Raw genomic sequence first — 24,818 nt, 5'->3', positions numbered from 1 at the left:
GGTCCTGTCCCCATCCCAGCAGGGTCCCATATCCCAGGGTGCAGGGTCCTGTCCCATCCCCAGCAGTGTTTGCAGGGTCCCAGCCCTGGCAGGAGAGGGAGGGATGCAGAGTCCCATGTCCTGTCCCCAGACTTCAAGGTGGTTGCAGGCTCCTGTCCCCATCCCTGGTGGTGTTAACAGGGTCCTGTCCCTGAGGGGAGAAGAAGGGGGACAGGGTCCAACCCCCTGGGGTGCAGGGTCCCATCCCCAGCAGTGTCTGCAGGGTCCCCATCCCAAGGGATGTGCAGGACCCCAGCCCCATCCCACAACGCCAGCTCCCTGCCCCGTCCCCAGGGGTCTCCGATGGGGGGTCCTGGCCCGGAGCCGGGACGGGGCCCTTCCTCCCCCCACGCCTCCCCTGTGCCCCCAGCCCGGCCCCGGCCCCCAGCTCCTGGACGACCCCAGCCAGCACCTCCTGGGGCCGGACGGGCTGCCCCGCAGCGGCGCCTGAGCCCCTGCCGTGGGGCCGAGCCCGTGGGGACACCGCGGGACGGCTGTGACACCGAGGGACGGCCGCAGCACCGAGGGACGGCTGCGACACACGGCGGCCTGGGGGGCTCCATGGGCCGGACCCCCACGGGCTGCCCCCGGCTCAGGTGCCCGTCGCCTCGGCCTGGGGCAGGATGTGCCCCCTGGGAGCCGGTTTTTACCTTTTTGCCAACAAATACAGTTTTTCCAGCTGCAGCGGCACCGTGGCCTGTGTGAGCGCGGCCGGGGGGGCTGCGCCTGCCCCTCGTGTCCCGGTCCCCCGCGTGCCCCTTCCGTGGGGCCGCCCCTGTCCCCCCCGGTCCCTCGATGGGACCGCTCCTGCCCCCGTCCCGTCGCGGCTTTCGTGGGCGGGGCTCGCGCGCGGGGCGGGGCTCGCGCGCGGGGCGGGGCCCCCCGGGGCTACATTGTAGCCGGGCGCTTCCGCCCCGGCCGAGCCGAGCGGGGCCGGGCCGGGCCGAACCGAAGCGAAGGGGAGCGCAGCGGGCGGTACCGGGCGGTACCGGCCGGCCATGGGGCAGATCGAGTGGGCCATGTGGGCCAACGAGCAGGCGCTGGCGGCCGGGCTCAGTGAGTGCGCGCGGCCGGGCCGCCCCGTCGGCGCGGGGCCGGGCGGGGGCCGGGGGGACGCGGCGCCTCCCCGCGAGGCTCCGGCCGCTGCTCCGAGGGTCGAGCGCGAGGCAGCGACGGCCCTGGCGGGGCCCCCCCCGCGGCTCCACAGCCCCCCGTGTGCTCGCGCAGACCCCGCGTCCCCTCGTCGCTGCCCCTGTCCCCAAGGGGCTGCCAGGCGCCCAGCCCCGTGTCCCCATCCCTCCCAGCCGCCCTTGGCGCTGCTCCGTGCCCGGCGCCGCTGGCTTCCTGGCTGCTGAGGGGACAGAGCCCTGCACGCAACGCGGGCCACGCGCCGGGCACCGCTCAGGACGGAGCTCGGGGTCTCTTCCCCCGGCCCTCGGAGCTGGGGTTCAGGGGATGTCACCGCTGTGGGGGGTCACCGCTGTCACAGTGGGGGTCCGTGGGGTCCCCGGCCCCCAGTCCTGATCCCAGAGGTGCTGGGACCCGCCGGGTTTTCCAGGGTGGTGCAAGCAGGAGGTGCGGAGCTGCCCGGGGAAGTCCCGGCCGGGCACGAGCCAGGCCAGAGCCTCCTCTTCCTCCTCCCTGCCCAGAGCCTCCTCTTCCTCTCCCTCCGGGCACCGTGGCAAAGCTCCCGGCCCCCCAAACCTCCCGCAAAGACCTGCAGCCCCCCTGCCTGCACTGGGGAGCAGAGGGGTCCGTCACCCCCAGCCCACCCTGCGTGTCCCCACAGTCATGCTCACGGGCGGCATCGTGGCCGTGGCGGGGCAGTTCAAGGGCTGGTACTTCGCGGCCTACGCCATGTATCCTTTGGAGCGGGGAGCGGGATGGGGCTGGGGGCTGCCTCCCCCCTTCACTTTCACTTTCTTTCCTCAAGTTCCTCTTTTTTTTACGTTCTTTTCTTCCATCGCCATTTTCTGGCCCCGAATGGCCCCTTTTCCTGCAGGCCTTAGATCCCAGCCCTGGGATTGTGCGATGCCCTTTGCATCCCTGCTGGGTGGGGTGACAACCCTGTCACTTGTGGGCACTGTGGCGGCTGCTCGCCTGTCCCCTGCCCTTGCATTGCCCTGTCTCCCCTCTCCTCCCCACCCCCGGCAATGGTGGCATCCCAGGGGACAATCCTGGCACGCCGGGGACAATCCCTGGCCCCAAACAGCCCCTTCCTTGACACCCTGCAGCGCGGCCGGGGTCTTCGTCTGCCTGCTCGAGTACCCCCGGAGCAGGCGGCAAAAGGGCTCCACGATGGAGAGGTGGTAAGTGCTGCCCCCACCAGGGCAGAGCGAACTGGGAGCACTGGAGCCGGTCTCCAACGGGAGGGACACCCCAACTGGGGGGACACAGCCCCGGGCGGTGCGGGATTGGGAAGAGGCAGCAGGAAGCAGCTTCTCCCAGGCTTTCCTGGTCCGAATCCCATGGGCACGGGGTGCTGCTGTTGCTAGGGGTGCAGGGGTATGGGGAGGGTCCTGGGGCCATCCTGACCCCAGCGCATCCCTCCACCCTCCGCAGTGGCCAGCGGTACATGACCGCCGTGCTGAAGGTGTTCGGGCCCCTCACGAGGAATTACTACGTCCGGGCCATCCTGCACGCCGCGTGAGTGGGGCTGGGGGCTCTGCAGGGCTGGGGGGCAGCCCCTCTGGCCCTGGGCGCCCCTCGCTCAGCGCCCCCTTCTCTACTGTGCAGCCTGGCCGTGCCCGCCGGCTTCCTGCTCTCCACCATCCTGGGCACCGTGTGCCTGGGCATCGCCAGCGGCATCTACCTGCTGGTGAGTCGGCTCTGCCATCCTGGCCCCTGCCCCGCAAGAGCAAAACTAGGGTTGTTTTTTGCCTTTTTTTTTTTTTCCCTTTTGCCTTTTTGCACTGCAAAAACAAAGCTATGGGGTGGCTGGTGTTGCAGGCTGTGTCTCTATGGGGTGGTTGTGGGGGGCAGGACGCCTGGGCCCCTCTGGGCTTGCTGCGCCCCCAGGCCGGGCACTAGGGGCTCATTGGGGGTTTGCCGGCTGAGGGGCTCCCCGGGGGTCCCTCCTGACGCCCTCCCCGTCCCGCAGGCGGCCGTGCGCGGGGAGGAGTGGAGACCCATCGAGCAGAAGCCCCGCGCGCGCCCGCACGTGGGCGACACCATCAAGCAGCCGCCCAGCAACCCGCCGCCGCGGCCGCCCGCCGACGCGCGCAAGCGGCCGCCCGCCGAGCTGGGGGGCCAGGTGAACCCCGCCGCCGTGGAGGCCGAGTGAGGCCGGGCCCCCCTGCAGCCGCCGGGGAGGCCCCGAACTCGCCAGGGCGGGGGGCCGCTCGTGCCGCTCGTTATCGCCGCCTGTTGCGGTTGCTGTTGCAATAAAAGAACGGATGAGCAACCCGCACAGGCACCGTGTCTGCCTCCGCTCTGCCCGGGGTGAGATGAGAGCGTCAGTGCTCAGTGCTGTGAGGGCAGGGGGTTGCGGGGTCGTTTCTCTGTGCACAGGGGCTCCCTTGTTGCCCTAGGAGTGAGCACTGGGCTTGAACTGAGCCTATCCCTGCAGAAGGATCTCTGGGCTCATCCCAGCATTGGGATTTACTGTCACAGCCTGGGATGGGGAAGGAGAGGCCGCTCCTCTGCGCCTGGATTTGCAGCATGAGGGCTGCACTGGGGATGGGTTTAATGGCCAAGAGCAGGACACTGGGCACATCCCTGCATCGGACACGGGCCAAGGCAGTGGGAGCTGCACCTGGGCAGCAACCCGTGCTCTGAGCACTGCTGGGGCAGCCAGAGGGGCCCAGATGGTCCATCCCATTCAACAGGGCATGAAGTGGCACCGGGCACAAGGCGAGTTGCGATGCAGCCTCGTCTCAAGAGCTGCGGTTTCCTCGTGTCCCATGAGCTGTCCCGGCCCTGGGGATGTCGGGCGCACAGGGAGCAGCCCCACGCGGGCACCCGCGTTGCACCCTGCAGAGCTGCTCCCTGCAATCCCTGCCTTGACTTGGTCCTTTTGCAAGCCGATATTTGCCCATGTGCCCTGCAGCCTTGTCCCATCCCCGTCCTCCCTGCCGTGCAGTGGCCCACGGGGACTCGCAGCCCTCTCCCCATACATACATACGGCCCTGTCCTCATATATATGGCCCTGTCCTGCTGCCCCTGTCCCCACGCACAAAGCCCTGCCTTGCTGTGTGCAGACTCACCCCTATTTCAGCCCACACATCCTGCTCTTGGGTGGCAGCGGATGCTGCAGGGAGCCCCTTTGCAGCACGCTGGGGGTGGCCGCAGGGTGCAAGGGCACCCATGGGTGCTGTGGGGGTAGCATCGCGGGGCCGGTCCCAGCAGGTGGCGCTGGGCCCGTGGGCGAGCCGTGGGAAAGGAGTGGGTGGCCGGGCGCCGCGGGCTGCGGCAGGGCTGGTCCCGCCGGGGCGCGGGCACGGGGGCATCGGCACCGTGGGGCACAGCGGGTGACACACAGGCGTGATGGGGGGGATCAGGCTTTATTTGCAGGCTGCCCCGCGGGCAGCGTTAAATAGCACAATAAATAGCACATGGGGCAATAAATAACCGCAGCGTTCGCGGGGCATCGGCAATAAATACGGGGGTTAAAAACGACACCGGGCTGGCCATGCCCGGCCCCCTCCCCATCCCATCCCAGCCCCGGGGCAGGGCTCATAAATAACTCATAAATTAATCAGGCCGGGGGAGGGTGCGGGGGGGGGGGGAGCCCCCCCCGCTCCCCGGTGCGAGGCGGGTGCTTTAAAACAAGCACGGGGCGGGTGCCGTGACACGGTCACGCTAGGGCCGGGCCGGGCGCGCGGGCGGCTCAGCGGCCCGTGCGGGGCAGGACGCACGTGCAGCCCACGGGCACCCTGATGTAGTCCACCTCGAGGGCGAAGAGCCCGTGGCCGCCGGCGCCGGGGCACGGCTTGCGCCGCAGCACCATCAGCGTCTGGTGGATGGCGACCGAGTTGAGCGCCGTGGTCTCGCGGCCCGTCTTCACGTCCACGCAGCCGCGGCACAGGCACTCGGCGAAGGCGAGTTTCCGCGGGTACCGGTCCTCGTCCTCGTCGATGCTGCGGGCGGCGGAGGCGCGTGAGCCGCGTGGGGCAGCCGTGGGGCAGCCGTGGGGCAGGGGCAGCTCACTCACCGGTAGCGCCAGGGCGAGATGGAGCGCTCGTTGGTCTCGGGGCGCAGCGCGGCGCGCGGCTGCAGCGCGGGGCACGCGCGCTCGTGGCGGCGGCGGCGGCGGCGCGGCGGCTCCCGCTGCAGCCGCTCCAGGCGCGGCACGAGCTGCACGGGCGCGTGGTGCTCCCAGCGCAGGCTGCGGCCTGCGAGCTGCGCCTCGGCGCCCTGCAGCTCGCCGGCGCTGTAGCAGCGCGGCGCGGGCACGGCCGGCCGCCGCAGGCCGCCGCACGGCGCGAGCGCGCACAGGAGCGCCAGCGCGCACAGCCAGCCCTGCGGAGAGCGGCGTGAGCGCGGGGCCCCGCTCCCCGCCCGTTCCTCCCACCCTGGATCGCTCGCAGCTGCAGGGAGCGGGGACCCGCGGCTTGCACGGGTCTAGGCGGCTAGAGCACCGGTGCAAGCTCTTGCACACGTGCGCGCTCGCGGCTGCTGCCTTTGAACGCGTGTGTTTGCACAGAAGCGGTAGCCCCTTTCATGCGCACAGAGCTGGCAGCACGTGTGCATGCACACACATTCACATGTGCATGCACACACATTATCTGCACATATGTGCTCCCCTGCACTGCTCTTTCCTGTGCACTCCCACAAACACACACACATACCCACATCCAGATGCATGCAGAGCCCTGCCAGCCATCCCTTAAGGGACAATCAGTACTTGCAGACTTACACACGCATTGTACCAGTCAGGCTGCACCCAGACACATGTGCATGCACCTCTGCATGCCAGCAAGCGTGCACACACACACACACACACACACACACACACACACACACACACTCACAGAGCATCAGCACATGCATTTGTTGCACCAGGCTTCATGTCTCCTATATCCTTCTGACATGCACTCATACACACAGCCTTCGTGCCATGCACATTTTATATATAATATGTACATACACACAAACACATACATATACATGTACACATATATAAATATATAGCATTCTTACATGCACATGTGACCATATGCAACGCCCACACCACTCAGGAGTGTGTAGGTGCACACACACTTATATATACATTAAATATATGTGGTCCTCACAGGCACATATGCACACATGCAACTCCCCATCACCCAACACATAGGTGCGCGCGCACACACACACACACACATATATATATATGGTCCTTGCACATATGAGCACATGCAAGCCCCATGCCACTCAATATGCAGGTGCACACACAGTCCTTACACACCCATGCGAGCACATGCAAACCCCATCCCATTCAATATGCAGGTGCACGCACACATACACAGATATGTGGTCCTTACACGCACATATGAGCACATGGAAACACCAACCCACTCAATATGCAGGTGCGCACACATACAGCCCTTACACACACATACGTGCACATGCAAGCCCCGTGCCACTCAACATACAGGTGCACACACACACACACACACATACAGCCCTTGCACCCCCCGCGAGCACACGCTCCCCCCGTGTTGTCCTGCACGCGGGTGCCCCCCGGGCGGGCGTTACCATGAGCGGGCGCAGCGAGCGGCGGGCGGGCGGCGGGCGGGCGGCTGCGAGCGGCTGCCCCGGGGCTGCGGGCGGCCGAGTGGCAGCGCTCCTGCCGCCGCCTTTATATATAGGGCTGGCGCAGGTGATGTACACACACCTGGAAACTCCAGCTCCCGGCTGCCTTCCTCCTCCCCGCGCGGGCCGCACTTCCTTCTCGCCCCGGCGCGCCCCTGCCCCGCGCGCGGCGCCCGCAAAGCGACGGCTCCGGGATGCGGGCAGCGCCACCCCCTGCTCATAGGGGACGTGGAGGGTCCCCCCCGCGTCCCGCTGTGCGCCCCCCGCCCCGCGCGCTTCCAGGGACCGCGCTCCGGGCGAACGGAGGCTCCAGGCTGGGGATGCCCCGGGCGCCGTTGCGCAAGGCGGCGCTGATATCACCGTCACGTTCCCGGGGCAGCCGCGCGCGGCCCTTGCAGCAAGGCCAAGAAATCCTTGGTTGGGCAAGCGCGGAAAGGGCCAAGGGCCACCCTGCGGCGTCCCCCGGCCCCGGGCATGGGGACAACGGATGTGCCTGCAGTGACAGCGCAGCAGGATGGGCACACGGGATGCACCCGCAGTGACGGTGCAGCAGGATGGGGACAGGGCTGCAGGGAGCAGCATTTTCCCCATTCCAACACTCGGCCTTTCCTCGCCGGGCACTGCAGGCGCTCGGCTCCAGCCAGCCCTGTCCCCGGGTACCCACACGCGCCCTTCCCTGCACCCTCGTCCTTGCAGAACAAGGATGCACCGGCCAGCAGCAAAGGAAAGGGAAGGACTGGGGCTCAGCCCCTATTCCCACCCCAGTGCATGTCCAGGAAGGATGCAGCCCTGCGACGCTCAAGCCTGGCACCCACTGGCGCTGACATGGGATCGTGCAGCGGCACCTTTCCCTGGTGCTGCGATCCCGGAGGCTCCAAAGCCTCTGCTGCAAACACTGGAGAGCTGGAGCAGCTGCTGGGGCAGCACTGGGGCGGCAGCAGCGCCCGGGGTGAAACCCCAGAGCAGGGCCCGTGGCCCTGGACACAACAGAGCACAGCGCAGCAACTGGTTATCAAAATACTTTATTTCAGGGAGATCCCTCAAAAAAAGGAGAGAAAAAAAAAAAGGAAAACAAACAAACAAACAAAAAAAACAACAAACAAAAAGACCCTCCTTGTTAGACAGACATCCCGACAAAACCTTCAGGGTTTTCCTCTTAAATCAACTAAAACAATCTGATGCTTAAAATAAAACAGGTCATTTTCCCAATCCGACTTCAGTCAAGAATATATATATATTTGTTTTGCTCCTGGGGAGGGCGGGGAGAGAAGGTGATGTTGCCAGTAGTTCACAGCAGTTTTCGGTTCTCTCGGTACACAGTATATTGAACTGCATCGCTGAAGACACTCAACACACAGCAGGGCTAACTAGAAGAATACAACTCAAGGCTAGCAAAGAGGAGAGGGATGGGGAAGGAGAAAGAGAGAAAGACAAAGAGGCGGGAGCATCCGACGGGGCGGGAGTCCTCTGTGCATAATTTACATGGAAAAGGCGGTGGCGGCCCCGGCGCCAGGGCCGAGCGGAGGGACCCCCGGCGGGTCCTGGCGGTCGCGTGTTCTCAGCTGACAAACTTCCGTATTTTTTTTTTTTTTGGAATTTTTTTTTTTAAAAAGAATCGCGGCCAAAATAAGACAGAACTGCAAAATCCCAAAGTGGCCGCTTTTTGTTTGTTTTGTTTTGTTTTTGCGCTATTTATAAAAACATGAACAGTCACTAAGGGGGGTGGCGGAGCGGCGCTCGGCGCACTATACTTTCCCGGGAATTTTGGCCCGTTTGCGGGCAATGGCATCTTCCACTGCCTTGAGCTGCTTGAGGAGCTCCTCGCGGCGCGACAGCGTGCTCGCCTTGCCCGCCTTGGCGCCCGCGGCGCCCGGCTCGGCCGCCTTGCCGGGGACGCTCGTCACCTTGCTGGAGCTCTTGGACTGCGGGGACAGCGGGCGCTTCCTGGGGGGACAGAGAGGCACAGGTTGGTGAGCACGAGGGTGGCCAACGGGGACGAGAAGCCCTCAGGGTGCAGGGCAGCGCTCTAAGCGTAACTGGATGGGAGCAGGTTGGAGAAGCGAGGCTGCAGGCTGGGAAGAGCCTGGGGGGGATGAAGGCCGGAGCAGGAGCTCGGGCAGAGCGGTCCCAGGGCGCAGGGGAGCTTGGCGAGCGGCGGCTCCGCGCGCAGCTCTCCGTGGAGCCGGCCCTGCTCCGGGAGGCTGCTGCGCCCTGGGCATCCCATAGGAGCCCCTTGTTCCCGGGACGTCCCTGCAGCCAGAGGTGGGGACCCTAGGGCAGCCAAGGGGACCCCAGGGGAGATAGGGGAGCCAAGGGCACCCTGCCCGTCAGTGAGGAACTCGAGGTGCTTTCAGAAAGACCCCTCGAGCCTCAGCTGGCTCCTCTGAATGGCCCGGCGTGCCCGGAGGCACCGGGGAGGCTGGCACGGCCGCCGCTGCCCCCCTGCCCGCACCGTCTCCTCGGCCAGCGGCGCCGCGGGAGCGGCCAGGGCCCCGGCGAGTTCAGAGCAGGACACGGAGCGGCGGCCGCCCCGGAGAGCCCGGCTGCTTCCTCAACCGCCCAGCGCAGGGTGGGACCGGCCCGGCAGGCGACACTGGTGACGGCGGGCGACACTGCCAACCCAAACAGCAGCAGGCAGGAGAGGGGCGAGAAGCAGGGATGTGGGCAAAAACACCCCGCTGGAAAGGCCCAGGGTCCTCCTGAGCGCCAGAATACAGGGCCTCAGGGCCAGAGGAAGGACAGGGCTGGGCCGGGCTTTGATTTGGGCCTGGCACAGAGTGGGAGGCTCCTTCGTGTCCCAGGCTGCAGGGGGATGACACCAGGGCTGCTGTACAAGGAACACGGGCTGCAGGATGTATGCAGCTCATGCACATCCTGGGGGAGATGGACCTACAGAGCCCAAGGCAGCCATGGCCACCATGGGCCAGGAGGAATGAGGACGCATTCCCAGGCGGCGCAAGGTCCTCCATGGGCTTCCAGCCAAGCGGCTGCGAGCAGAGCCCAGGCCAAGGATCCGGCAGCTGCACATGCAGTTCTGCCACGGGGCATTCCCAGCGCTAGCCAAAGGCACGAGCTGCCAAGAAACTGGACGTGAGGCTGTCATGTCATGGGAGGGACAGACAGGCTCAAAGCCAGGGATAGTCACCACTTAATCTTATCCAGGGGCCACGTTTTAACAATTCTCAGCAGCAAAGTGAGCAGCTCGGCGTATGCCAGAGCATACAAAGGATTAGGCACCAAACCAGAAGCCAAGAGCAGCTTGGCAGGAGGGATGCAGGGGTTGTAGCTTCTTCCTTGTTAGCACTACGAGGTGCTACCAGGAGGCAGAGGTGCTGGCATGACCGAGCCTGCACTTAACCCAGGTGACACCTCTTGCTGGGACTGACCTTGAGAAAACTCCCAGGTCCTGCTCTGAGCTGCAGGAATCCACCTGGTGGCTTCCCCCTGGGCTGAGCTGGACCCCTTAATGCCTGTGGCTCCTGTCCAAGGAGCTTCATGTCCTTCCCTTTGCGCCCCCATGGAGACTGGAAACTCTAAGGGCAGAGCCTCAAAACCCCGCCAAGAGGAGAAACTGGTGGGGAAATGAGAGCAACAAGTGTTTCACATGTGTCAGACACACCAGAAACTCCCATTCTCTCTGTGCGAGTCCCACCTCCTCCAGATGAGGTTTGAGGAGACCACAGGCAGGGTTCCTGTTTCTCCGTAGGGCTGTTAGTTTAGGGAGATGAGATCCCTCCAAAACAAGCCATGGCTTTGGCCCAGGAGCCAGGAGAGCCGGCAGCAACTGACCTGTCTGTCTGAGCGGGAGACGGTTTCAGGTTCTGGCCTCTCTGTCGTTCTTGCTTGGGCGAAGAGAGTCTCCCAGTGGCCTTCCTGTCGCGAGAGCCTATCGGAAAATCAAAGGTGAGATATTCTTTCCCATCATAAAGGCATGGTGCACTACCCTGCCTACCACACTGCTTCTGCGTATTAAGGTTGGTATCTTGAGAGCAGCCAGAGCAGGCCAATGAATGGTCAAGTCCAGCAGCAGCCAGAAAAGGAACCTAATTATCTTCTGGGATGAAAGGGAAAAATAAATAATTAAAAAAAAATAGTTGAAGCTGTGCCACATAGTTGACCTATACTAATGTCACCTGCAGGAACCCTCTCCTCACCCTCCAGTTTTGGAGCAAGGCTCATCCGCTCTCCTTTTAGGCTGATCTTTGCTTGCAAACTGGTTGGGCAGGGCCTTTCCTTGCACACCCAGTCAGTGCTCCATTACCCCCAGCTGCCCCACTGGAGCTGCGGGGACCGGGAGGTGGTGGGACACCAGCTGGGGTCCTGCAGCACCCGTATCCAGATGTTGCCAATGGGCTTCCCAACAACTCCTGCACTGGGACAGGGCATTCCAGGGGCTGCTGAGCTCACCCTTCCCAGTGCTCCAGAGAGGAAAAGTGCCCAGTTCCTTGGAACAGCAGCCACCTGCCTGCAGGCATCCTTATGGCAGCTCCCTCCAGAGCTGCAGATACTGCATGGTTTACCCGTGTGAAGATACAGAACAGGGGAGCAGGACTCAGGCATGAGTCTCATTCATGGATGAGGTTTGCACCACAATGCTTGAGCACAGGCTGCATGTCGGGCTGTGACTTTAGTCCCGATACAGCCAAGGTTACTTGTCGCTTCAAGGTTAGGCTGAGTAGCCTTCAGGGTTATGTCCCATTGGCCACTGTTCAAATATACATTTTCCAGTAAGCTATTTACTTTTTTTTGCACATATCTATACCACTAAGGCAGGACAGTTTGTGACTTTGGCTGATTCACTTGTGTGCAGCGCAGTAGGAGCTGTGAACTAGATCCTAGTGAACTTCAACCTCACCCAGTCCCTTCCAAGCTGTCTTTGCAGTAGTAAAATGCAACCAGGCTATTAGCACAGAATTTTCCTCTGGCTAGCACCCAGAGTCAACAAGAAACACCTACAGCCGAGACATCAGGGAAAACATCACGTGTCAATGCTGGCTTATGTGACATAAACAGAAGCGCCTCTGTTGACGACTCCCCTCTGTGCTTTTCAGTGGTGCTAGCAAAGGCTGGGGCATCAGTTTGGTCCTCTTGATGCACCACAGTAGGTTTTGTGAGGCGCTAATATCACTGCTCTGACGCTTCAGAGAACACCTGGAAAGCCCGTGTCTTTCTAAACACATGGGGCAGATGAGGTTGTGTCATACAAGTGAGGAAACCAGCGCATTTCACAGGATGGGTGATCTAGCCAATTACTGCATCCCTCAGTAATGGGGTGCAATAATTGGCAGCCTGTGCTCCCTTTCTAAGCACTGCCACAGGCCCTTCTACCAGGGAACAAAGATTCCTTGCTACACACAGAACGACAAGCTAGAAGAGACCTGGAAACAGGAGCGCTACAAAACTCCACAGCCATGTCCAGTGACAGTATTAGAGAACACAGGTCTTCAGGAATGGACGGATGTGTGGTCCTACAGCAGCAACGTGTACTCTGCACCTCCAAAGGGCTTCCCGTTTTCCCTGCAGTGGAGTTAGGTGGATACAGTGGTGCTGAGGCCCCTGCAACGCGCAGTGCAAGAGCGCAGCGCAAGGAGAGGTTTGGGTTGCCCGGGGCTGATCTGGCCTCGCTTGCCTCACCGTCAGCGCCGCGTTTCCCACGTCGGCCGCGTTCCTGCGGCAGCATGGCTCCTGTGCCCGTGTTACCCCCTGGCAACCGCACAGCCCCTACGTTACTGAAGGCAGCAGGTTTTGGAAGGCTGCAATTAATCTCTCTGGCAAGCGGGCTCTTGAGGTGTTCCCAGGACATTTGTCACCCAAAGCGGGGTGCTCGAGGGCTGCCTCTAGTGGCAGGAGTAGCAATGGAGCCAGGCCAGAGAGCCCAGAACCGAATCCCTCCCAAGTCTGACGTCTCACCTCGGTCGGGTGACAGGTTTCCCCTCTTGGCTGGCGGAGAGCTTGGCCTGTCCTTGTCTGCTGGCTCGTATCTCTTCCTGCTTCCTTTGTCAGCTGCCTGAAATGGAATTAAACAGACACCGGAGCTGAAGAGCCACGTCCCTGCAGGGAGGAAGAGCAGCAGCTCTGGACATGCTTCTTGTGATGGGGCTGGGGACATGCTCGCTCACTAATGGCAGCAGGAGCCCTATGAAACACATGCTAGTTCCAGCCATCGCTGGGACCACTGAATTCCCTGCCATCACCAGCAAGCAACAACCTCCTCTGGCAGCTGGGATATACCCTGCAGCTAACACTGGCATCTCCTCAGGGGGTATTTTCATAACAGCCAGAAGAGGGGAAATAGAAGCATTTTTGCAGTCTTCTCCAACAGCACCATGGATAGCAAATGCCAGTGAAGCCTGTGGAGTCCTGCTTCCCTCCAGGATCCTACGGAGCCTGACAGGAGCTGTGTGTAATTGCCTGCTCCTCCCCACAGAGGCACCCAGCATGAGGCACCAACGCGACAGAGGCACCTCACGTCACAGCAGAGGGAAGCAGGGAAAAACACGGCCTCAAACTGCATAGGGGAACGCAGGCTGACGAAAAAAATAATTAACACTCCAAATCCCGGAACCTGAGCATGTGACTGGAGCCAACACCCTGCTCCGGCACCAAAGCCCACAAGGCCAAACTCTCACATGACGTGGATTGCATCTCCACTGGAGGCATCCAACTGGGGCATCAGCCTCAACCGTAAGTGCCGGGGACGGAGCTGGGTTTTCTGCGGAGCGTGCGGCAGGCTGAGGCAACGGCCACTTTTACCTCCTGACTCACTGAATGACTTGTCAGCAGCTCGTTCCGGAGTGGGCTCGCGGGAGGACAGCTCCCTCGGAAGCGTGTTTTCCGTGGGCAAGGCCCGGGCACGTGGGAGCAGCCGCACGCGCCTCGCCTCGGCGCTCGGGCTGCAGCCCTCGAGAGAGCAGCCAGCCCTGGAAGCTGCAGCAGGAATGTGCCCCGGGGCAGCCGCCAACACAGTCCCAACTCAAGTCACCACAGGGTGTGTGCTGCCAGACAGGTTCTGGCTGCCGCCTTTCCAAGCCCAGCTGCAGACCTACCCGGCTGAGCTCATCCGGACACCGCGGAGCCCGGAGCTCCCCTTCTGTCAGCCCAGAGCCCGGGTACGGGTCCCACCAGCTCCTCTGACTCATGTGCCGAGGGAATTACACTCCCCCACCTCTCACCTTATTCAAGAGCGTCAGTTTGATGTCTTTGTGAGCGCTGAAGCCCCCTTGCTGGGACTGGGGGGCTGAGGGCTGCTGGGTCTGCAGGAGCTGCTGAGATTTGCTCCCCGGGGTGGGCTTGGCTGCCTTCAGGAGCTGAGCAGATGCATCCCGTTTCCGCTTTTCCTCCTTAGCACTATCTTCTTTTTTTGACTTTCCTGTTGGAATCAGGACGGAGACATCAGTGACTCGTGCCTAGCCTCTTTCACCTGCCTTCCCTGTGCGGGCAAGAGCATGCTCCAGGGACTGAAAGAGCCCACACCAGTTAGCACAACATGTGGTCCCGAGATTAAAAGGCCCAGGAAACCAGAATTTCCACAGAGAGGATGCTCAGCACAGAAGACGAGGAACAAAAGGCTCCTGCCTCCAACGCTGCTATGGGCTATGAAGAGCAGAGGAAGAGCCACATGATCCTACAGTTGTCTAAATGATTTAGCAACATCTCACAAGGGTGAAAGAAAACAAGGTTAAGAGAAGCATCAAGTCAGACCCGTGTATAGAAAAAAGCATCTTTCAAGGCACAGATACATGGATGAAAGGATGCAATGGCATCCTCTGCTCTATAGCCTTCCCTGCTCCGTGCTCTCATCCTCCTTGGGTGAAGTCTCTGGATTTCCCTGGTCTAAAGGAGACACACAGTAGCTGAAACTTGTGTCAACAATTTTCCTACAGGCTGCAGAAAGAAGGAAACTGCAGATTGCAGCTCCCCTTTACTTTTCCCAGGACCCCTTAGAGAAAAAAAAAAAGAATACCAAACCGTATACCTCTACCTTTCTTCTGCTGTGCTGGGGTTGGGGATCGGGAGCTGGCTGAGGAAACTGGACTGGCCAAGTCCGCGTACATGTCTTCGGAGTCAGCACTGCGCACAGAGCTGCTGCTGGAGGAGGCACTAGAGACAGAAGAAACGCTGCTCACGCTCAGGGACCTGCAAAGAGCCAACAACCATTACAGTTAATGCAACAAGAACCTAGCAGAAATGAGATAAACACCTTTAATGCCCCTATTGTGCCCCAAATGAGTGGCTGGGATGTCAGAAAGCTGCTGGGGTGAGCAGTGTGCAGGACAAGACAAAGGATTTCCTGAGGTGCAGATGACATTAAAACCTCAGATGTGTCAGATGCAAGTCCAGAAAACACCATTTATGTATAAACAACATTAAAGCAATACTTTAACAGGTCACTGTTCCCCCAGGTAAACAAAGTGAAAGCAGGGTGTGCGCTGGCACCCATGCCAGCAGCAACGGCTCAGATCCCTGCAGTGCTGCGTGGCACACATTTATTCCTGCAGACCTGGAAAGACCTGGGGTCCTACAGCCCATAGCTCCAGCACAGCACCCCAGGGGCCAGGGGAGCCCTGCTGCTATTCTGAGGATGCACAAATTATCAGGAGTGATAACAACAGGGAAGTGGCTGCCTATAACTTAGCTATCTTAAGAGATTCACAAAATTAATTCACAAATTGTTGGACGATCATATTCATTTAAGAAACACTTTCTACTTTGCAACATCTCAGACAGGAACTCAGGGATATTCAGGAGGGACCTGCACTTTGCAGGGATGTGTCTGCAGCTTTGCTGCACCGAGGTGGCTGCAAAGCTCCCAGCCAGCTGGGAACTGGCTTACACAGCCACGCAGGACCAGGTGTATGCTAAATACATGGATATCTCCAGAGCTTCTCCAGCAGGTTCTGCAGGCCATTCCCAGCTCTGCGCTTTAGTGACTGCCCTGCTAGCTACATCCAAGCTCGCTAATTGAAAGCCAGCTTGGCTCTGCCTGAACAGGCTGCAGCGAGCAGGGCAGACGTGCCCTGGGACAGCTTACAAAGTCACTACCCGCGGGGGTTCTGACAAAAGCAAAGTCTGAGAGGAGGTCTAAACGCAGGCCACGATGGTGACTCCCCGAGGCAGGAATCCCTCCCCTGGGAAAGGTCCTGGCTATAGAGTTGGAATGGCAAACCTGGTCTGGCATGGGCACAGATCATGCTGCCCTTGCTGCAGAAACGATCTGGTCCCAGAATCCAAGAGGGAATTGTGCACACACAGAGCTAGCTTCAAGCAGCAGCGTGCTGCCAGCCACCCCTTTCCTATTTTAGCAAGAATACCACAACTGCTGCCTATCTCTGTCCTTAAACCTCATCTCTATGTACTATGTACAGAAAGCAAGCTTCAGGGAGCAGGAGCCTCCTTTTCCACACACGTGTAGAAGCAGCAAACGCATCCCTGGTACCTGCATGAGGTTTTCACACGTTTTCTTCCTCTCAACTGCCTTTTAGAGGAGGGCAGTGCAGAGCAAGCAGGCCCAAGTGCTCTCTGAACCGCTTGCATCACCCTTGCCTCATCTGATGAATGAGACAAGCACGGAGTAAACACGTTTGCATTGCCACAAAATACTGGAGATGTTCAACTGTGGAGTTTCACAGTGTTCACGTGTATGGATTAGCAGCAGTCAGAGCCAAGTTCTGTTTTATCCACTATTTTTAGACTGCAGCAAATCTACTTTTAATCCTGAACTTCAGCACAGTGAAGCTCTGTGTTTGAAAGCTACCTGTGAGGTGAATCTCTTGAAGATTCTTGTGCATCAATAGATGCAAAAAAACCTGAATGAAGAACTTCAAAAGGGGGGTATTTCTTGACTCTTTACTGGAGTTAGCTGTTTACAAATTCCACAGACTAACAACTATTCACTTGGGGCTAAACACAGAGGGAACTGGTCACGCAACTTCAGCAGCAAAGGGAAAAAGCTGGGCCTTTTAGGTATTTTCTGACCTACTTCTAACTGACAGGCCAAGCATCTTCCCTAAGGACATTCAATAACTGGAGGTAGTTGAGGTTTATGACAGCAAAGCTCTGTAGCCTGAAACTGTTGCTACCCTGTGAATAAATTACCTTTTTATTACCTTTTTTTTTCCCTCCCACCACAAGATAAAACATTAAATTGAAAATTGTCAATCTGAACACGATGTTTTGGTCATAATTTAAGTAAAGAATAGACAGCTCAGCCCATTTGAAGGATTATTTCCTTGAATAGCCCCAAGGACACTATCAATATTGTTCTGCTCTCATGATTCAAGACTCAGGATTGATAACAACATATGAATGAGCGATGTTATTTCAAATCTTACTTACCTAGAGCTTTGGTATTTCACCCTGGACAGAGCTTTTGTTGCAGGAAACCTCAACAGTTACAAACAGTCAGAATTTCCTGCTCTGTTGACAAAGGTTATTACGGGGCAAGGCTGTACCTGGATTTCCTGGACCCAGACGGGGAGTGGGAGACGGAGGCAGACGTTGATCTGGAATGAGATCTGGAGAGAGAGCGAGACAAGGACCTAGATCTGGAGCTGGAACCGCTGTAGCTGCTGGCACTGCCGCTGATGCTGCCACTGATAGTCCGTCTGCAACACAGCAAAAAAACAGTCTCACCTGGCTGCGCTCAGCTCTAAAGCAAGGCTGGAAAAGAACCCCCAAACATCTAGGGACTGTTTGATGCTGAAACACAACTGCCCCCATCGTGTGGAAGAACAGGGCTTTGCTGTAGCTGCTTCAGGTGGTGTTCTCAGTGGTTTCCTGATCCCGAGTTGGCATCTCGGTTCTCAGCAGTGTTTTATGTGAGACCGAGTGATGCTAGAGCCAGACAAAGAACAACCTGAAGCCCTTAATCCAGCACTGATACCAGAGCAAATACTCCCTACAATGAAAAGCTTCTAACTGTATAAAACAGTGGGCTCATCTTTTGTTTCGGGCTACACAATCACAGCCATTGTGGCTAACACCCCAGAACTAACATAAATAGTGCTGTACAGCAGGCAGCTCGAGGGCTGTGGGGCTTCTCCGAGCATAGGCAAGAAAAAATAGGACAGAAATAAAGACTAATGCAAAGCATCTAAACCCATCTAAGATTAAAGTGAAATAAAGTCAAGAATTAATGCGGTTTCTAGAGAAAAGAAATTCTAGGAATTAGTTTTCATGCATGGAGACAGCCCAGGACTTTTCCTTAGCTACTAGGAAGAAACCAGAGATGTATTCCCATGCAAAACTGAGACCCAAAAATCTGAATGGAAAACAGACTCAAGGCCATCTTCAAGAACCGCTGATAAAAAACATCATGCAGTCATCCAAGAAAATCAACATATGCCTTTCTAAAGGCATGCCTACATTTATTCTGTAACATCTTTAAATACACACAATGGATTAAGCATGATAAACATATTTAAATATGGACAAGTGTGGCTTGTTTGAAAGCCAACAGGAGCCTCTCTCATTTCAGATGCAAAGGGAGGGAAAAACGTCAACAAAAGTGATCAGAGGACAGAGAAAACAAGTCGCTCAAACATTCAGACAAGTCACACAGGATCGGGCCAGGAAGGCAAAGCAGACCAGGATATTGCCAGCAAATATATCCAAGGGACTCCACAAACTAGCGGAGTTTTTCTCATCCCTCCTGTTTTGACTGAGTAAACCAACTCCTGGGACCAGGGTGTAGAAATACTTTCTCCATAGCAGCAAATGTTTATAGCAAGGATGGCTGAAGCCCATCACCACAAATCTTGAGCCTCCAGCCCGTCAGCGGGGCTGCAGATGAACCGTGTCTCTGCTTCCTTGCTGACTGCTCCAACCTGCTGCTCCAAAGAGCTTTTCTTCTCCCGCTCTCACTCCTCTCTGCAGACACTGCCTTCTGGCACATTCCAGGTATTCCACCTACTGCAACCACCCAGCAGGACCTTTAGAGAGAGGAGCCATTTGCCCACGAGAATGACTAGAATTCATCCCACAGCTCCTTCCATCTCCTTCCTGCCCCAGGAAACGGATTTCTGCTTTAACGTGGAAGAGGCCTTGCAATTGGTGCTGGAGAGAAACCCAGCGCTCGCTCTATCTTCCAGGAGATCAAGCCTCACTCCACCCCGGCTTTCTTACCTCCTGGGTGGAGTCCTGGTCTGACGTTCCTTCCTTCTTGCCTCTCGATTATCCCCTGGTTTGGCTGGCTCCGGTGCAGCTGCTGTGATTTTAGCGAGTGGCTGAGGGACTGGAAGGGTAGCTAGCTTCTTCACAGACTTTTCACTACAAAATTAAGATATTTGTGTGCATGAGCAAACTCGGAAGGTGCAGATGCCTTCAAAAGCCATAATGCACCCCTATTTGTGGTTGACCAAAGCATTTGAAGGGCTGCACCTAGACACACTTGGTGCCCGACTTCACCACAATCCTCAAACAATAAGGATTCTCTTAAAGGGATCTGTTTATTAGTATAAATCAAGTCACCTTCGCAGAGACAATGGCCAATTTTGGAGACAGTCTCCTTCATTAGTTAATTTACATGTAGGACACGTGGAATCACTGTTGATGCTCTTGTCCATTCAGTCCTACAGATTGTTATCCCAAAGAAACAAGCCCACTTACAAAGTGCCCGCCAGGCTCCAAGATCAAATGCAGGCAGCTTGTGCAAAACTGCTCTTTCCACTCCTCCTCACTGAGTAGCAGGGTACAAAACAGCACACTTCTGCAAAGGTCAACACCTGCCCCTTGCCTTGTTTTACACTGTGGGAGACGTAAGAGGTAGCCCCATCACCAACTACTGCTACACGGCGTTTTTGTGATTTTATACAGCATCAGACAGGACTCAATTCCTGTGCTGCTCACGTCTGGACTCAGAGCACTCCACTCTAGTCTAATAGCTGGTTGCTGCTCGGCAGTGATGCCAGACCTACTATTAACTGGGGAGGAGGCTGCTGCCTTCATACAAAAAATAGGGACTGTTAATTCCTCCTTTGTGCTTAAGAATATCTGCATTCATCCCCTGCGGAACGTAGGATTAGTGCACGCAGTGTTATGGAGGGAAAATGATCCCTCTGCCAGCACAGGCTGCTGACACGGGTGGTTTGTTCCCAAACCAGCACTGCGATGCTCACCAGAAGGGTAGACAGACATCGCTGCAGGCACAGAGCGAGCCCTTACAAGGCTGACCCCTTGGAGTAGAGAGGAGAAAAAAAGGAGGTCAAGAAGGCACAAGTGTGACAAAGAACTGTACCGTGTTCTGGGGAATCCAGGGGATTCCCATGGTAATTTATTTTCAGGTCACCTTAACAAAGGTGACATAGCTATAGTGTTGTAACACCCTCCGACGTATCCATAATTGACTAGTTACGATGAGTTTGTGAAACAGCAAATTCAACTATTCAAAAAAGCACAATCTCCTGAACAGTTTCATTGCTATGGGGCTTGTTTTAATTTGTGTCTCACATTAAAAGTGCATGAGGCTGAACCATGTCTTTATTCTAAGGAGATGTACTCATCAAAGCTACAGAATTGAACTTTTTTATAGCTCCTGCATAAACTTATCTGTACACACATGATGTTTAAATTGTAAATCCTGCCTGTGTTTAAACACTCACATATTCATATAACAGTTAGGGATACTTGCATAGTATCTTGAATTCGGTAAGTGGAAGTGCTATCGTTTATTAAACACCTCAAGCTAAACACTCTTCTATGCAGGTCATATTTGCATTTCCAAACTCTTCCCAAAACTGTTGACCAGGTCGGAAGGGTCTGAATGGGGTAATAAGATCTGGGAAATCAGGTGACTGTTTAGAGTCTTTTCTGCACCGTGTTATCACAATAGATATCAGCCTTACCCTTTTCCAGCAGGTGGTAATAACTCCCCTTTAGCTTTCACAAGTGGCTTGTGTGGAGATGGTGTTGGGGAAGGAGAGGGTGAAGATGAGAAGGACCGTGATCTAGAAAACAGAAAGGACAGAGTCAGTTCAGTGTCTGGAGGGCACAAGACATCCCAGGTTTTTGCATCTTAGCCACAACTCCTTCCTTATACTAGTGACGGTGTTCCAGGACTCAAGTCTCTGTGGGTCTAAACTTGTCCTATTTTTGTATCTGGACTCTGTCTGGAAAGAGTCACCTGCAAGACAGAATCACCTTGGGCATTCCACACCAAAACCTGGACACTTCATGCCCTGGGGAGAACATGCCTACAGGAGAGCAACTAGGATTTGGACTTGCAAGTTTGGTTTATTTAACCTGATCTGTGTTAAGCTGTGTGCGACTCCTACTGCAGTCTCCAGTACTTTATACAGCAGCAAAAACCTCTTGGGGGAAAAAGTAAAAAAGGAAACCTAACTAAATACCTCTAACTTCTGGAATGCAAGAAGGAAAATGAAGCAGAAGGGAGACACACAAATGTGTCCTGAGCAGTCAGATGCTCCTTGCAGTGCCAAGGGTGAGGCAGTTGGGGCTGCCCCTGGGTGGATGGGGACAAATGAGCCTCTCCTGCAGGGCACCCAGGAGCATACCTGCACATGCTTCCAGAAAACTCCCACCGGAGTCTTGTCTCTCCTAGGAGAAACCACCTATCCAAATGCTGCTACGCACTCCATTAGCTGTGCGAGCTGCTCTGGGCCTCCGTGATTTTAGCTCTGAAGTCTATCTAGAGAGCCAGTTCTTCTACTATGCATATTCCCCATTTGGGAAAACCTTCCGCGGGGGCAAGGAAGTGGTAGAGAAATAAGCACGTCTCTATTTAATCAGCATGGGACACCAAACTGTTGCTTTGAAGAGTCAGGACTATCAAAAGGCAAAACCGGGCTGCTTTGTTAGAGAAATGTGCTTTGCCTCTTCAAATAGAAATTCCAGTGCAATAGAAAGGAGATGTCAGTAACTTCTTCCTATCATAAAATGCAAATGATGGAAACCCTCAGGTAAGGCAGGCTTCCCCAACTGCTCAGTCACCACAGGTATGGGAAAGAGTCCAGCCACAGCAGTGTGGCACATGGGCAAAAGGGGTGGTAGATGACATATTTCTTTCACTCAGCTACTGAGACAGCAGGTTTCCTTGAAAGTGGTTGGAAGATTTTATTTCAGTCACTGTTGGCTGTTTGCTTTTAAATAGCGCCAAAATAGCACCAAAGTGTTAAGTGTTGACACTTAATAGTAAGTTACCGTTACTTTCAAACCCAAAGAGGTATTACCTGGATCTGCTGCCTGAGAAGGAACTGTGTCTTGAAGAGCGACTAGAATAAGAGCTGTAAGAAGAAGATCTGGAACGAGATCGCGAGGAACCCGATCCAGAGTAAGTGGATGAACGAGAAGAGGACCTGAAACAAAAATATTTAAAATCAGTGCATCTCGAAAAGTCCTTCAGAAAACAAATTCTTGCTTCCAATGGACTGTTCCAAAAGTTCCCAATCACTACCCCAGAAACTGCCTGCTTTCTTCGGAGCTGGACTACAATGCCTCCTCAATCCCCATCTCTGTCTCGCTCTTTCTTTTAGGCTAAGAAACTCTTGCTGCTACCCACTCTGTCTCCTAAAATAGGCAACCCTTCCTTTTGCTAATGAGTCTACATCCTTTTGGGGAACTCGCTTCTTCCACATAATTTCCCACCTTGTCACCAGACAATCCCATGACAGGTCATTCTGACTTAACAGTCACAACTTTTAGGAGAAAATAAAAATCAAGAGATGCAATGACTCTAGAAAGCTACTCTAGAAAGATAGATGTACTTCAGGACAGCTTTGCTTTTTAGAGCCACATCTTCAATTCAGTGTGCTGCGATACTCTTTTCTCCTTTCAGGAACCCCAAGTTCAAGGCTTTAAAGAAAACAGCTATGTCCCAGGTCTCCCAAATTCGGGATACTTATTTCTGGGAAGTGTTCTTTACCTTGTGCCTGGTTTCAGCGCTCTGCTGCAGCCCAGGACAGCTCCTGTCGGTCTTTCTGACCCACTTTTCCCTCAGCAGTAGCAGCAATAGGATGCTCATCCTGGAGTGGGCTCACCTCACCCCTCCAACACTTCCACAGCGAAGAGGCTACAAGTTTTACAGCTTCCAGTTTCTGCTCCTATTAAGATCAGCTTTCATCTAAGGGACTAATAAAACAGACTACATGCAAGTCTCATTTCCCTAAAGAACCTTCATACACTTTCCCAAAATTCTGTCTTTCCTTAGTCTTCAATAAATCACACCTCTTCACAACATCCTCAATGGCACGTCCTCTTTGGCTTCCATCTCACTACCTATACGCCTGGGTCTACAGCTCTTACAGAGCAGCAAGACTTGCACTGCCTCCTACCAAGCAGGAGCCACAGCACACGCCTTGCTGTAGAACAACATGTAATGTGTGTGGGACACAGAATCGCTGAATGTTCAAGGTTGGAAGGGACCTCTAGAGATCATCTAGTCCAACCTTCCTGCTCAAGCAGGGACAGCCAGAGCATGTGGCACTGGGTGGCATCCGAGTGGGTTTGGAAGACCTCCAGAGAAGGAGACTCCACACAAATTTGTCCCCTCCACCTACCTTGAAGAGCCAGAAGCAGATGCTGAAGAAGCAGAGGTTTTTCGGCGCCTGCGCGCACGGCTGGGAGAGACGGACAGACCGAGTTTCTTCTTGGGCGACTTGGATCGGCGCCAGGGGTCCTTCCATTCGTCCGCTCTCTTGGACTGAGCGGTGCCAATCGTACTTGCCTCCTTCTCCTTCTTTGGTGGCTCAGGCTGACGGCTGGGAAAGAAAGATGCTTAGAATAACTGGGAGCCCCGCATAGAAAAGGGTCAACAGAAAGGGTCAGGAAGAGAACTCAAAAATTCATCCTTTGCACTAACAAACCTCTGCACCCAGATCATTCTTGAGATAGGAAATTTCTCTTTGCTCTTAACTTGTACTTAGGGCTATTCAATATTTTGGGGCAAAGAGGTATTACATGAGCTATCTTTCTGTAAAGCAGCGTTTACCACAACACTCATCTCCAGTCTCATTTTCAGTGCACATCAAGACAACTGCTGTCAAATGTTCCCCTACAAAATTCTTATATAGAATATAATAAGAATATATATATATTATAATATATATAGAATATAATAAGAAAACTTTCATTCCTCACATATCTCGTGGGCTCAGCCCATTTCTTCCAGAGATCACGTTCTCTAACACACATTTTATTCTTGTTCAAAAATTTGGGAAGTCTCCAGAGAAGACCAGCACCAGGCACAGACTTCACTCTATGCCTTTCTGGCGACACACTGCCTAGAAGTCTCCAAATGCTGTTGGAAACTATAAAAACCAAGTGATATCAAGACAATAATCATGGTCCCGATATGATCCTGTTCACAGCTTGTTACTACAGAGCAAAGGGCCAAGCTAGATTACACCTCTCCAAACAGGGTCCTCCAAGTAATTCTTCTCCAGCACACAGCAGGGTAGAAATGTCTTATTTCTTAACTGTGCTGCACCTGATACTCCACTATCCATTACAGGATGCTTATCTTGCCACCTTTTTTTTTTTTTTTTTAAGTATGATCTAAAACTAATTAGCAGAATTTCACACTTGCTTCGTCATCCAAGGCGACTGCAGCAGTTAATACCTACAAGCTTTGTGAAATACTTCCTTGCACAGACCAAGGCTTCAGGATCCTTCCTCAAAGGAGCAGACAGGAGCATGCAAGAGGGAATGGAAACTGGAGTCCTGCCTCTTCCTACACCCATGCCAGGCAGGTAGAGCTGGAAGAAACCCAAAACCTGGTAGGCAGCCCCCAGTGCAATGAAATACAAACAGCACTAAGTGAGGCCACGCTCCGAGCGCGCGCCTGGAACGCCCTTCCGTCCCGACACGGCATGGAAACAACTAGCAGACACTAGGAGAGATTTAATCAGGACTACTTTCCCATAGTTTCCTTATCAGAGGATCACGTGGGATTGTGTCACAAACTTTACCATCGCCAAGACACATCGATCTGTTTCTGCCCTTACCAACAGGCCAGTTACCTCATCAAGTGAGCGCAGAGCAGTTCATAGTGGCTGTTTTATCACCGTAATATTCTCTAGGTGCCCATAAAC

At 55.7% G+C, this 24,818-nt stretch overlaps 4 protein-coding genes across 8 annotated transcripts in view; 2 read left to right on the top strand and 2 right to left on the bottom strand.

Annotated features, from left to right (window-relative positions):
• The window catches only part of MVD (mevalonate diphosphate decarboxylase), a 3,740-nt gene extending 3,250 nt beyond the window's left edge, over window positions 1-490 (top strand). The window contains exons 8-9 of the mRNA XM_026042290.1: window positions 131-138; window positions 410-490. Coding sequence (XP_025898075.1) covers window positions 131-138; window positions 410-490 — 89 coding nt within the window. The remainder of the gene's footprint in view (window positions 1-130; window positions 139-409) is intronic.
• A 547-nt stretch (window positions 491-1,037) lies between these two features.
• On the top strand, window positions 1,038-3,322 carry LOC112949947 (cytochrome b-245 light chain). Its single transcript, XM_026042409.1, has 6 exons — window positions 1,038-1,095; window positions 1,829-1,898; window positions 2,274-2,348; window positions 2,602-2,685; window positions 2,776-2,857; window positions 3,140-3,322. The coding sequence occupies exons 1-6, from the start codon at window positions 1,038-1,040 to the stop codon at window positions 3,320-3,322; spliced, it is 552 nt and encodes a 183-aa protein (XP_025898194.1).
• Window positions 3,323-4,867: 1,545 nt separating this feature from the next.
• On the bottom strand, window positions 4,868-5,834 carry IL17C (interleukin 17C). The gene is made up of 3 exons (XM_026042289.1): window positions 5,829-5,834; window positions 5,192-5,499; window positions 4,868-5,117 (listed from the first exon to the last, which is right to left on the bottom strand). The coding sequence occupies exons 1-3, from the start codon at window positions 5,832-5,834 to the stop codon at window positions 4,868-4,870; spliced, it is 564 nt and encodes a 187-aa protein (XP_025898074.1).
• A 2,025-nt stretch (window positions 5,835-7,859) lies between these two features.
• ZC3H18 (zinc finger CCCH-type containing 18) overlaps window positions 7,860-24,818 on the bottom strand; it is a 44,765-nt gene continuing 27,806 nt past the window's right edge. For 4 of the 5 annotated variants that reach the window (XM_026042396.1, XM_026042398.1, XM_026042399.1 and 1 more), the window contains 10 exons: window positions 23,286-23,486; window positions 21,960-22,085; window positions 20,616-20,717; window positions 18,898-19,041; window positions 17,226-17,378; window positions 14,750-14,910; window positions 13,947-14,143; window positions 12,685-12,781; window positions 10,564-10,660; window positions 7,860-8,718 (listed from right to left, as the gene is read on the bottom strand). In XM_026042396.1, coding sequence (XP_025898181.1) covers window positions 8,520-8,718; window positions 10,564-10,660; window positions 12,685-12,781; window positions 13,947-14,143; window positions 14,750-14,910; window positions 17,226-17,378; window positions 18,898-19,041; window positions 20,616-20,717; window positions 21,960-22,085; window positions 23,286-23,486 — 1,477 coding nt within the window. In that variant the 3' untranslated portion in view covers window positions 7,860-8,519. The remainder of the gene's footprint in view (window positions 8,719-10,563; window positions 10,661-12,684; window positions 12,782-13,946; window positions 14,144-14,749; window positions 14,911-17,225; window positions 17,379-18,897; window positions 19,042-20,615; window positions 20,718-21,959; window positions 22,086-23,285; window positions 23,487-24,818) is intronic. The other variant, XM_026042397.1, reaches the window with a different exon arrangement.

This window comes from Nothoprocta perdicaria, unplaced genomic scaffold (assembly GCF_003342845.1).
Source record: "Nothoprocta perdicaria isolate Ctin4 unplaced genomic scaffold, notPer1 scaffold_30, whole genome shotgun sequence".
NCBI classification, from domain to species: Eukaryota; Metazoa; Chordata; class Aves; order Tinamiformes; family Tinamidae; genus Nothoprocta; species Nothoprocta perdicaria.
This window is presented reverse-complemented; position numbering and strand designations above follow the sequence as displayed.

Coding starts and splice junctions, on each gene's coding strand:
- LOC112949947 (XM_026042409.1), top strand. CDS start 1,038: ATGGGGCAGATCGAGTGGGCCATGTGGGCCAACGAGCAGGCGCTGGCG. Junction 2,349..2,601: donor GGCTCCACGATGGAGAGGTG/GTAAGTGCTGCC, acceptor CACCCTCCGCAG/TGGCCAGCGGTACATGACCG. Junction 2,686..2,775: donor CGGGCCATCCTGCACGCCGC/GTGAGTGGGGCT, acceptor TCTACTGTGCAG/CCTGGCCGTGCCCGCCGGCT.
- IL17C (XM_026042289.1), bottom strand. Junction 5,118..5,191: donor ATCTCGCCCTGGCGCTACCG/GTGAGTGAGCTG, acceptor CGCCGCCCGCAG/CATCGACGAGGACGAGGACC.